The 12,428-nt window shown below is 38.6% G+C and overlaps 1 protein-coding gene across 1 annotated transcript in view; it reads right to left on the bottom strand.

Annotated features, from left to right (window-relative positions):
• Positions 1-4,290: 4,290 nt before the first annotated feature.
• Positions 4,291-12,428, bottom strand: part of LOC139479047 (adhesion G protein-coupled receptor L4-like) — a 66,841-nt gene continuing 58,703 nt past the window's right edge. Inside the window, exons 15-20 of the mRNA XM_071261793.1 lie at positions 11,161-11,314; positions 10,237-10,303; positions 9,719-9,785; positions 8,934-9,028; positions 7,803-7,971; positions 4,291-7,404 (exon numbers count right to left, since the gene is read on the bottom strand). Of these exons, the coding sequence (XP_071117894.1) occupies positions 7,267-7,404; positions 7,803-7,971; positions 8,934-9,028; positions 9,719-9,785; positions 10,237-10,303; positions 11,161-11,314 (690 nt within the window). The 3' untranslated portion in view covers positions 4,291-7,266. The remainder of the gene's footprint in view (positions 7,405-7,802; positions 7,972-8,933; positions 9,029-9,718; positions 9,786-10,236; positions 10,304-11,160; positions 11,315-12,428) is intronic.

Below are 12,428 nucleotides of genomic sequence, written 5' to 3'. Positions count from 1 at the left end.
TCTCTTTATAAAAGGTTACAATGGTTGAGATTACATTCAAAGCATCTGTTCAATTCTTATCTAAAAAGATAATAGTATTTTTTGTGGTTTTTTTTAATTCATCAAAAATGGATGATAATGCAGACAAAAATAAGTTAAACTATTTTTGTTTTCTTATAAATCCATAAGGTTGTTTGAATCCCTAAAACATAAAATAACAAAGTTTTGCCTATGGTATATGCTGAAATAGAAGAGTGGACATCAAACTCAGATAGCATGGGAAGTTCATTACATGTGTTAATATGTAATTATAGAAAAGAAATTAATCAGATAATGTAATTTTGATATTTACCTTGTCTCCAAAACTTACATTATGATATATGTTTAGTTGACAATAAGATAATAATTATGAAGAAAATGTTGATTGTATAAGAAATATCCCATCTTTGGTTTTTATCATAAGATTCTTCTAAGTACTCATTATTGAATTACCTGTAATATTTATTATGTTAACTCATTTTACTTGTGGATATATTTGCTCAGGGAATACATTTATTTGATATCACCAAATAGCCATGTTTTGATATCCTTTATCACATTCACTAAGCAGGAATACAGATAGGTACACATTTTCCTTGGGAAAACATCATTACAGTGGACTACAGACATTCTTGCATAACACCACATTCATTGATAAAACAATATGGGAATGATAATTCTATTCAGACTGTTTAGGTATATGTATGCAGATAGTGATCTATATCCTTCTGTATGGTATATCGGGGCGGTCGGGTAGCCGAGTGGTTAAAGCGTGCGCTCGTCACGCCGAAGACCTGGGTTCGATTCTCGGTATGGGTACAATGTGTGAAGCCCATTTCTGGTGGCCCCTGCCGTGATATTGCTCGAATATTACTAAAAGCGGTGCAAAACCATACTCAGTTGCACACTGTATGGTATTTCTGAATAATGGTTTTTAAGTATGAGACTCAGTGGTAAATAGACTTAACATTTTGTTACCTAAAATTCAAATTTATGCTCTGTCTACTGTCGAACCAATTGATGACAAGAAATGCATCTTTTGATGTTATTGGCATCTGTGTCACATTACTGGTATTATATGTTTGTTTATTATATATTTGGAAAGTAAAATATTATACATTAGTATGCTTAGTATAAGGGTAATGTTATTTTTCCGGGCATTATCATCTGCAGAAGCCCAAAGTCTGCCATTAACTGCCCAACCTTTACAAAGTGACATACTCATATTGAAATACAGGCACTGAAATCAAACTATTTCATGGCAGTAGTTATGTGACTACCATTTCAATAGCTCCCTCTGCTTTGTTGTATCATATAAAACGGAAACATGGGTGGCCCAGTGATCTAAGGCACCTCAATTTGCTGTGTCCCAGAAAGCTATGATTGTGGGTTCGAATCCTGGTTCGCCCCAATTATGTTAAAGTTTTTATGTTTGTTAGCACCATACCAGTGCTTATGGGTTTAACGAAAGTTGTAGACCTGCATCACTTTGGGATTTCCTCCCACATTAAGCTGACACGCTATGATATCATTTGAATACTGTTCAAAACGGCAGTAAACCCAACTCACTCACTAACTCAGGAGGAACATACAGTAAGACAATGGTATATCAGATGTATATCATGATTAGGTCAATGTGATACATGGATATTTTCAAGTGATTCATGGAAATTCAGATTATTCGAAAAAAAGTAGTACTTTACAAAAAGGTTAAGTGCATATAGGTGTACATATTGTGTATTCTCATTCAAAAGTGCAGTCGTTATCTAGTTTACCTCTTGTGTTCAGTCAGTATTAATACTTTGATATTTTGTTACAGTTTATTGATATAATACTTCTTAGAAAAGTGCTATGTATATTGTATGCAGGGGTATATTTGAATATGTTTTACATTTGTGATTAAATTTTGTTCATCCTGACAATGAGATGTTAGGATAAGGTCACAACTTTGTACAGTAGGTTTGCTTACATGGCATTGTACTTAATCATATATAGATGTACACAATGTATAAAAGCATATATCATGATAAAAAATATTGACTGAGGATCATTGTCAAATCTCTATTTTATTCTTAAAATAACCCTCTGACTACATGTACAGGAATTTGTAGCACAAATACAGAATTAATATAAACTGTCAGGCAAAAGAAAGTATATACTTGAAAATTGGATTTGACAACAACAAAAATACAAACTTTATGAAAACAGTCACCTAACACTGCAAAGTTAATGTCCGAAACACAACTGTGATAAGCATTTCAATTTGATCACCATCCAATAACCATTTCTCATTTGTTTCGTTTTTGGCCACCATCAAACATGGGTGTTAAATTTCTTTTACCCGGCAATATTCTTTTTATGCCCCTGTATCCTACTATTTTATCTATATATGTTTTAACTTGATCTTGAGTATTCCTGTAGCATTCAGTATATCCACCATGTGTAAATATACTACCGAAAACGTTAGGGCACACCTGATTCTTTCATATTAGTATAGTTAATCTGTCATGTGTACTGTGAAATTCAGTTAACCTGGATCCTGTTACATATCATCAGTTTAAGGTCACATTCAAGGTGCATTCATGCGTGTGTCGGTTTGTACTATTCCAGACTTATTACAGTTATATGGTGCAAGCCCACTGAGCTTATGAGATACCATGTTTAACCCAGAGACATTATAGACCAGGCAGGGCAACAACAACAAGCACTTCCTTTCAATGTATTTTTTCGTATGACCGTCAGGGGATCGAACAAACGATCGTCCGGTCTCCAGACAGATGCTCATCCACTATCCAACGGTGTCGGTTGTATATATATTTCTGATACTTGAGTACAATGTGTGAAGCCCATTCTTTGTGTTCTCTGACCTGATATTGCTGCAATGTAGCTTACTAGGGGATAATGCACCTGTACCATAACATCAAGGATTAATATGAAATAACTTTGATTAAAACTGTATGTTGATACTGTTGTGAAGTTGCCAAGCCATGTGCCGCAGTAAAACTGAGATTACTGTAGAATTCTTTCTGATCTTGTGTTACTGCCTAAGGTAGTACAGGGCCCATTTGATAAAGCCTTAAGACTATCGTTACTCCCGTTTTGTTTGTTTGTTTATTTGTTGTTCAACACCGCACTCAGCAATATTCGAGCTATGTGATGGTGGTTTATAAATGATCATGTCTGGACCAGACAATCTAGTGATTGACATAAGCATGATCTATGTATTAACAGAGACTTACGACAGTTGTAGCGCTAAGATCGCTTTGTGGAACGGGGTTCTTGCCTGAAGAAAAAACCCAACTTAGATCGTGTATAAAACGATGCTGGGCCACAATACACGTTACATAATTATCATGCTAAGTCTTTGTCCTAAGAGACCCACATCATGATCTGCTGATCGTTGGTTCGAATTCCAGATCCAAAGGGATTTGGACACTTTGTTCATCATCATACCCTTGGTGTTATAAACACCAACGATCTACTTCTTTATTTTGGATTTTTTAATACTAAAATACTTTTCAAAAGGGTGTACAACCGAACTCTCATTTTGTAAATGTGTATAGTATTAGCCTTGTTTAGTTACTCGGAGTATAATGACCTTTCTTCATTTGACCTTCAGGATTGTCTGGCATCGATTCCAGAGGTCGTAGGATGTGACAATACATCGGTTGCCAGGCTCAGTAACTTGGAAAATAAGATAGGGTGTCCTCCTAACCAAGCGATGTGTATCTTGTTGATATCATGCAATATCTGCTGTTGTGCAAGGATTTTTGTGTATGCATTGCTGTACGCAGTAGCACTGAACGTCAGGCCTATATTAATGCCAAATACCCATGACTTTGAGTTCGAATCCAAGTCAGCCCCGTTTATGTTTCTAGGTTTGTCAGCACCATGCCCGTGCTCACGTGTTTCACCAAAGTGGTAAACTTAAGAGAATTGCGTCACTTAGGGCTTTCCTACCACAATAAGCTGCCACCACGTGATCTAGCAATCATGTTAGAAAACATGGTTAATCCAAACTCATGCACTCACCAGTCTCAAATTACCGATGTTGATGTATTTGTGCTTGGGGTAAGATGACACTGAATGGATCGAGTGGTCAGACTCCGTGACTTGGATGATTGTCATCGTACCCCAAAGGCGTAGGACATTGCTCATAATATCAACCACTGGTTTATGCTGTCCAGATTGTATTGTTTACAGCCGCCGTCACTTAGCATGAATAGTGTTGAGTTAAGGGTTAAACACAAACAGAAAACGCGGAGGCTAATGTGTGAAGAAATTTAGCACTTTAACAGTTTAATTATGTCAGTACTCAGCAGGTGTAAACAGTCATAATAAACCAAGATGTGACAAAATGTACATTTACAGCCACCAAATAGCACCAAACAATAAGGTTTGAACCACCAAGGGTCATACACTGTTAATATACAATATTTTGTATCATCTGAAATAAAGCTTCAGATCAAGCGAAAAAGCCCCACCCCAACCCACAACTTTTCTTATAATGAAGGAATCCACTTATTCTTAATTCCCCAAAAGGTTAACGAGTTGTGTTGACATACGACTATAATCGTTTCGCGTAGAAGCCTTGAAATACCAAAGAAGATATTCCGGTGTACATGTATGAGCCTATTAAACGAAGACGAAGTGATACCTTTCATTATGATTGGCATTTTTAACAGCCAAAAAGTTTGAAACAACGATGAGGCAAAATGCAGCAATAAATCTTGAGTATGTAAAACGAAATTCTATAATGCATTCAAAAAGTGGAGTAAAGTTTTACACCAAACAATGTACACAATATACACTCATTAACACAAAAAATATGAGACAACAGTCGAAGTCATGCTTGGTATAGTTAGTATCGTATAATATTTTCCCATTCTGGGCAAACAAATTATATATTTTACGAGCGCTTTCTACATTCACTGGCTAGAGAGTTCGTCAAAGATGACTTCCTTTAACAGAAGGGACTGTGTGAGTGGATTGAAATGACTTTTATATCAGTGTCATTATACTAGTTATGTACGAAGTGTGATAAAAGTATCGTGTACTGTGATAAGGATGGAGTTGTAAACCTGAATATTTTCAAAAGCGCATGGAGATAATGCTAAGTACTTTAAATGGTGTAAACTTACATGTGTATAATATGTCTATGGATGCAACATTTATATACATGTTACCTACGAACACATACATGCCTAGGTGCCGACCATTTAATATTCTGGAGGGGGGTGGAATATTTCGGAAAACCTTTAATGTTTCACGTCAAAATAAGTTGTCCTCGGCTTTATAACACAAGAAAAATGTTCGTTGAAAAATAAAATGTTCGACTCTTTCGGCAGAAAAGGATTACGTGTTCTGAAGCAGTGACCGAAAAGATATCGTTTCTCTAACAAAAATGTCAGCCCCTCCCCTAACTCCCTCCCAGAATATTAAATGGGTCCCTCGTGTGATGTGAATGAACATTTCCTCTACAACACAGACGCCCAATAGTCATGGTGCACATTGTGGACGTTTACAAATACAGACATTTCTATAAATGATGATCAGAGGAAAGAATGTCATAGTAATGCGTCATGGAAATATTTATCGTTGGTCCATTTGGAACAAATACAATTATGTGGAATTGATATTTGCATCCAATATTGCGTACCTTTTATCTTATAAGTACGACCTCGTCACGTCTACTGTTATGCAAATTGTGTTGGAAATAACAGTACCATGGAACGGTAACCTATGATATGAGAGTTGGTCATCTGGTTTTGTTTGTCATCGTATGTTCCCAAATCCTGTTAACGTCTTTGTAGATTGTTAGTTCAAATGTGTTCCCCGTGAGAGGTTGTAAAGACATATGATTCATGTATCTGTTAATATTGACGTAAACATGTTGGAATTTATTGAGTCCCATATTTTCAAATAAGCCTCAAGAACAACGTGTAGTTGTGAAAAGCAAACATCGCGGGTTTGAATGTAATAGTGCTGCAGAAGAAGGTTCCACTGTCAACTATCAGTATAACTTACTGACATTGATTGTCATTTATATACACATGAAACAATGCGACTACAAACAGATTCATACCCTGTACATATTACTATATGATTAAAACACACCATTGATGGTGACGGAACATTTGCTAAACACTACAACAGACTCTACAACGAGTATTTGCTATGGAATACTGCATGGCAATACTTTGTCAACATGCTTTGTTAGTTGATATATTCATTATCACGAAATGCATTCCAGAATGAGTTCAGGGCATGTTCGACGGAACAATCTTAGCGCTAAGACAATCGTAACTCCTATACTTTAATATTGACTAACGGCAGTCATACCACTAAGATCGCCCATGAAAAGGACCTCAGGTCATCCTTTTTACATAGCGACCTTGCCGCTAAGATGACCGTTATTCCCACACTAAAATCGCTTTGTAAAACATGGCCCAGATCCACTGTATCCTCTTGGAGGGCTTGTTTACTTCTATATGCTCATGTCAATCTTCATGATTTAAATATGATCACATGAGCGGCGAAAGGATCTTTACATTGTTCAGTGGCACCGATAATGATGATCTAGACTCCAACTAAGTCTGCGTTCTCAAAGACCTCCGTCTATCGACTTATGGTCGCTTTGACCAGTTCCTAGGCGAACACAGACAGACAAATACAATGCGGAAGTGCATAGACAGATATATACATGGCAGTGATCTCTTAGTGCATTAGTACATGTCACACGTGTCAACTGTTAGTTTCAGCAAGTGTGAAAGACAACATCCTTGAAGCATTAGTACTTCAACAGCTCAATAAGTTTCTGACCTACATCAATTGTGTATCATTGGGAAAGGTCTTCAGTGCTATCAACCCATACCTCAACACTGTCAGGTAATATAATCAGAAAGTCAATGTATCCTGCTCGAAAAATCAACCCGTGAAAATGTCTGAATACAATTCCTTGAGTGTCGACCGACTGTACACTTTGGAGAAGGCGGCCCACAAAGCAAAACAAAGATTAAAATATGATTGATTTTGATTTTGTAGCTGAAACGCGTGTTCTAATATTATCCAGATCCCTATATCCATCCCAAATAAAAACTGAAAAGATGATAGCCAACGAGGTCAACTCAGCTGACATCTTATGTACAGTTATCAATTCGTAGATTGCATCCTGGTCTACGACCCTGACAGAAGTGGTGTCTTGTGGCTACTGTCTTTCACGCGTCTTTGTCCTAGCGATGGTTTGGATCAGCAGCTGGAGTTCTTGCGAGACTTGCTTGACATCTCGCACGACTGGCTCTGTTTGCGCATCAGTGATGCGGACTGTGTAGAGGCACTGGGGCGCTTCTTGCTGATGTGGAGTATTCTTTTGTATTCCTTGAGCACCTGCAGCAACAGAAGATTACTCAGCGTTAGAATACGTAATCTATATTATTTTGTTTCTTGATTTCACTATATTTTATGGTTGTGCCTGGATCCGCTGGGTTCGAATGCCAGATTCGCTCTCATTATGATCTTTGGCTTGTCAGCACCACATCTGTGCTCATAGGTTTTACAAAAGTGGTAAGTTCGATACCTAATATAACTGAAATATTGTACCTCGGCGTTCAACCCAACATATGGGTAAACCTAAAACCCTAAAACTTTAAACCCAAGTACTAGATCCATTTCAAGTTCCAAACACGAAACATTCCTTATCCCGAAGATGGCGGGTTAGATCGGTTAGATCCAGCTTCGACATGGCCAGATTTTTTAATTGTATTGCTGTTTGTTGGTTATCTCACCTTCTTGTTGAGGAGACAATGGAAACAGAATATGAAGAGTCCCTGGAGACTGTTGAGGATGGTGAAGATATAGGCCAGGGCGATGGTCTCCTGGCTGATATAGAAGTAGCCAAATGTCCAGGTGAGACCAAGCAGAACTTCCATCGACAGGGCACCCTGTAGCCAAGTTCTGGAGAAAATGACAGAACAATAAATACAGGATTCTGAATCTCTTGAACTAAGACTGACTAACCTACCATCATTATATCATAAATCGCTACAAATGCCCAGAGCGCATGGGCCAGTGTTCGGAGGCGTTGAAACTCTCTTTGCAGAGTTGTCTCCCTTTATCATGCCATGATCTGATATCGAAGCAAATTTGCCTCGAATATGATCAGCTCGAGGATTTCACTGAAGTTGTAAACATTTCAGCCTGCATCCTTTGGACTGTAATCAGCAAACACCATCATAGGCATAAAACGGTTCGTAACATCCTTTACCGCGCCCTGAAGGGAAGGAAGTACCATAATATCCTTTACCTGACCCTCAGAGGGGATATGGATGGTTGGTGGTAAACAAAGTACTGTTGAAAATAGAAACAAATTTATTCTTGTCCCTAACCAATTATTTAGAGAAAAACAATATAGCAGTATATATTATAATAACAGTTTTCTTACTTCTGTCGCCGCTGGCTATAAACATTTTATTAGCACAAAACTACTTTATTAATTTGTATTTGGATTAATGTCTCATTTGATAAAATTTCAAGTATATGTTATATTTGGTTTGATCTTACCATCATCTGATATTCATATACTTATGGCTCGTTTCATACTGTAAATTTGGCCTTATGTTCTCTCCTGTAAATTAACAATTCTCCTTGTTGCTGTCTGTCCTTTTCAAACCACAGCAGTTATAACTTTGTTAGTTATTACCATGATTAGTAAACAAAACGTAAAAGGACAAAAATGATTTTGTTTCCATTTGGTACACACACACACACACACACACACACACACACACACACACACGATGCCGATGTCCGATGCCGTTCATTGGTGCAGACTGAGAACACGATTGTGTGGCCCTGCTGTGTGGTAGCGACGTTGATATTTGAGGGCATCAGTGTGGTGTGTTCATCCCGTCACGTACCTCATGCCGCCAGAGTTCTTCTCCTTGCTGTTGAGGACGTACTCGGAGTGTCGACACACCATCACCATGGCATACGTGAGGATTATGGCGTTTACCTAGGACAGGAACACATTTGAAACATTAGGTTACATTAGGTCCTACAACTCCTGCTCAGAAGTTGTTTCATCAAGGTTACAACATTCAATACCCCAGCAAACTTTCAAAAGGTTTAATGTGGAGGACATTTCCAAATTTGACGCATCACTGACAAAAATGATGTCCGAAGCAATTCCCTATTATGACTTGTACCATATGCTCCCGTGTGTTTTTCAGGTGAACAATTGATTTGCCTGTGCCAGCGCATGACGGGTGCCACCTTTTCGTGAACACCTGGTATCATCACTGTTTGAAAGTGATTCATAAACATATGCTCATGATATAGTCGGAATCGTGCAATCGACTCTGTTATATTGCAAACTACGACGTTAAACAACATTCGCTCCCTCGCTCCCTCTGAGACACGTGAAACATATCGAATATGAACTTGGGTCGGGTGATCCTGGCACATTCAGGCTCGTTAGGATCATCATCATCATCATCATCATCATCATCATCATCATCATCATCATCAACCTACTACTACTACTACTACGACTACGACTACTACAACTACTACTACTACTACGACTACTATTACTACTACTACTACTATTACCACGTTTAAATTACATTTTCAGATTGTTAGGTAATATATTCTCCAGCCATCTTTGCAGTTTGATGGAAAGAAGATAACTTTCATAACTCACCAGAAGTATCAAGGCAACTGGACCAGCGAAGCTCCAAATGAAGTAGCGTTCTGTTGTCAGCCAACAGCTGGAAACAAAAACAGCACAAGTCTGGTTTTAATATTAGTTTCACGAACGTCAAGATTGCCGGATTTTAACAGAAGAGTTATCTTTTCTTTCCAAAACTGTTTATGGCCGTCAGTGCTGCTATAAACGAGTTTCCTGCTTAGTGAGTAAAAAGGTGACATTTTAAGAATCAGCTTCACACGAGAAATCTCTTTTTTATACAATGGCCAAATGCAAAACATTTAAATATCATTTCAGCGTTTCGTCGAGCAGGTAGTGAAATACAAAACGTCAACGCAAGAGAAGAACCAGTCTCGATTATCCCCGAAACAGATTCCAGTGGACGTAAAAGGTGAAATAGCGCTGATATGTTTGAATCACTGAAAAACAGCGATGACACCAAGTGTTCGCGAAAAGTTTAAACAAAAGGTTAAGCACCCGCCATTCACCCTATATAAGTGAAATTCACTTACTATTGGTCTGTTCCATAGCCTTGGTAGTAGAAGCCCGCAGCTATGGAGACAATTATAAGGGGAATACCTGCAAAATACAACCATACCAGGATTATCTTTAAGTTAGATAAAATCAAATTCCTTGCATTTCAATGCTCAATCGTTGTAACATGACATTGGTAGAAAACAGAACAATGGTAGTAAAATATTAAACACAATCACTAAAATATTGAAATCAAATAATTGTATGGAATTTGATGCCTTTTTTGTTTCTTTGAAATTAACGACGGCATAAAACGATACCAATGTATTTCAGAATACATACCATATCAATCACTGGATTGTATCGTCAAGACTTGATTATTTAAAGGCCGTTATCATAAAGCTGGAATAGTACTGAGTGTGGCTCAATCTCATTAAAATCAGATCTTAGTTGTCTCTACCGCTACACCAAGATCTCAGGACATCCCACTACGGGTCACGTCAGACCGACCTTGCGCGAACTTTGACCGACCAATGGAGTGACCAATCAGAAGGCAGCTTTCTCGTGCTTCACGGCACAAATTTCAAATTGGCGACAACGCTTCGAGACATATTTTGACAAATTCTAGATTACAAATTTGAAACCTGAACAAAAAAACATTCTGGAATGGCTAATAGATGGTCTAGATTGTACGGATTCAGTCGTTAATGCCATAACTATCGTTCGGAATACCCCATGTTAAAGTTTTCGAGATTGCATAATTAGAAAACACATTCCGACTGTCACTTTCATAATCTGGTAAGCGACGCACTGATTGGTCGGACGAAAGGTCGTTCTGACGTGAGCACTAATGGGATGTCTTCAGATCTTTGTTTAGCGGTATCGAGAACTAAGGTCTGATTTTAATGAGATTGGAGTGCGGCTTTAAACAACAAACAAATAAATATCACAAAGAAACTCACCATATCCAGTCATGTAGTAGTAAGGCAGGCGTGACTTGGCGGCATCAAACACCTGCACCAGCATGATGACCATGTGGATTCCCTCTATGAACATCCACATGAACACGCAGAGGAAGAAGTAGTGCAGGAAGCCGGCGATCAGGGTGCAGGCCAGCTGAAAACAACAACCATATACATTGTATACAGTCAAGTTTGTTTGTTTGTATTATTATTTGGTTGGTTTGTTGTTTAACGCCGCACTCAGCAATATTCCAGCTATATGACGGCGGTCTCTAAATAATCGAGTGTGGACCAGACAATCCAGTGATTGACATCATAAGCATCGATCCATGGAATTGGGATACGATGACATGCATCAACCAAGCGAGCCTGACCACCCGATCCCGTTAGTCGCCTTTTACCTCAAGCATAGTCGCCTTTCACGGCAAGCATGGGTTGCTGAAGACCTATTCTAGCCCGGATGTTCACGGGTCTACAGTCGAGTAGAAAACTGGGACGGATACCCATAAGTATACAAGTAACGAGGGCATAGGGAGTGAGTATCGTTTCACGCCGCTTTTAGCAATATTCCTGCTGTACGCCAGGCAATGAGCTCTACACATCATACCCATGTGAGGAATCGAGCCCGGACCTTCGGCGGGATAAGCGAGCTTTAACCACCAGGCCACCCACCGCCCACAAGGGAAGGGGACATCGCAGGGGATGGTAATATTCATCCATGTACCAAAGTATGGTAGAGTGTGTTATTTGTTTTTTTCGAAATTGCAAAATTTTCGAGAGACCATGGTGGAGGTTATGTTCGGTAACTCTCGCTTTACACATTGGACCCGATTTGGGAATCGAACCCGGATCTTATGCGTGACGAGCTTTAACCACTAGGCTACCCCACCTCCACGAAACGGTACAGCCGAACAAAAGATAAACGAATTAAGTTGTTCATTTCTATTTTATGTGGTAAGAAGAACGACATTAATTGTTCCAAACAAATTATCAATGTTTATGAACGAAATGATACGAGATTATTTCTCAAATTACATAAGGGACTCTGTGTGGAGTGAATGGGAAGGGCGTTTGTTTTAAGATTTAGAACGTCGATAACTTGAACATAGAAACATACACATGGCGTTGAATGACGTTGTTTACGTCGGTAGAAAATCCGCAGGTTTGTGTCATGACCTCATCATGAGGCTGTTCTAGTGCTCACGGCGCTAATGCACGTTAGAGATATTGAAAGGAGAATGGGGTTGTCTACTTCTGCACAAACGCCA

Source organism: Haliotis cracherodii, unplaced genomic scaffold (assembly GCF_022045235.1).
Source record: "Haliotis cracherodii isolate W230 unplaced genomic scaffold, xgHalCrac1.p SCAF_4, whole genome shotgun sequence".
NCBI lineage: Eukaryota > Metazoa > Mollusca > Gastropoda > Lepetellida > Haliotidae > Haliotis > Haliotis cracherodii.
This window is presented reverse-complemented; position numbering and strand designations above follow the sequence as displayed.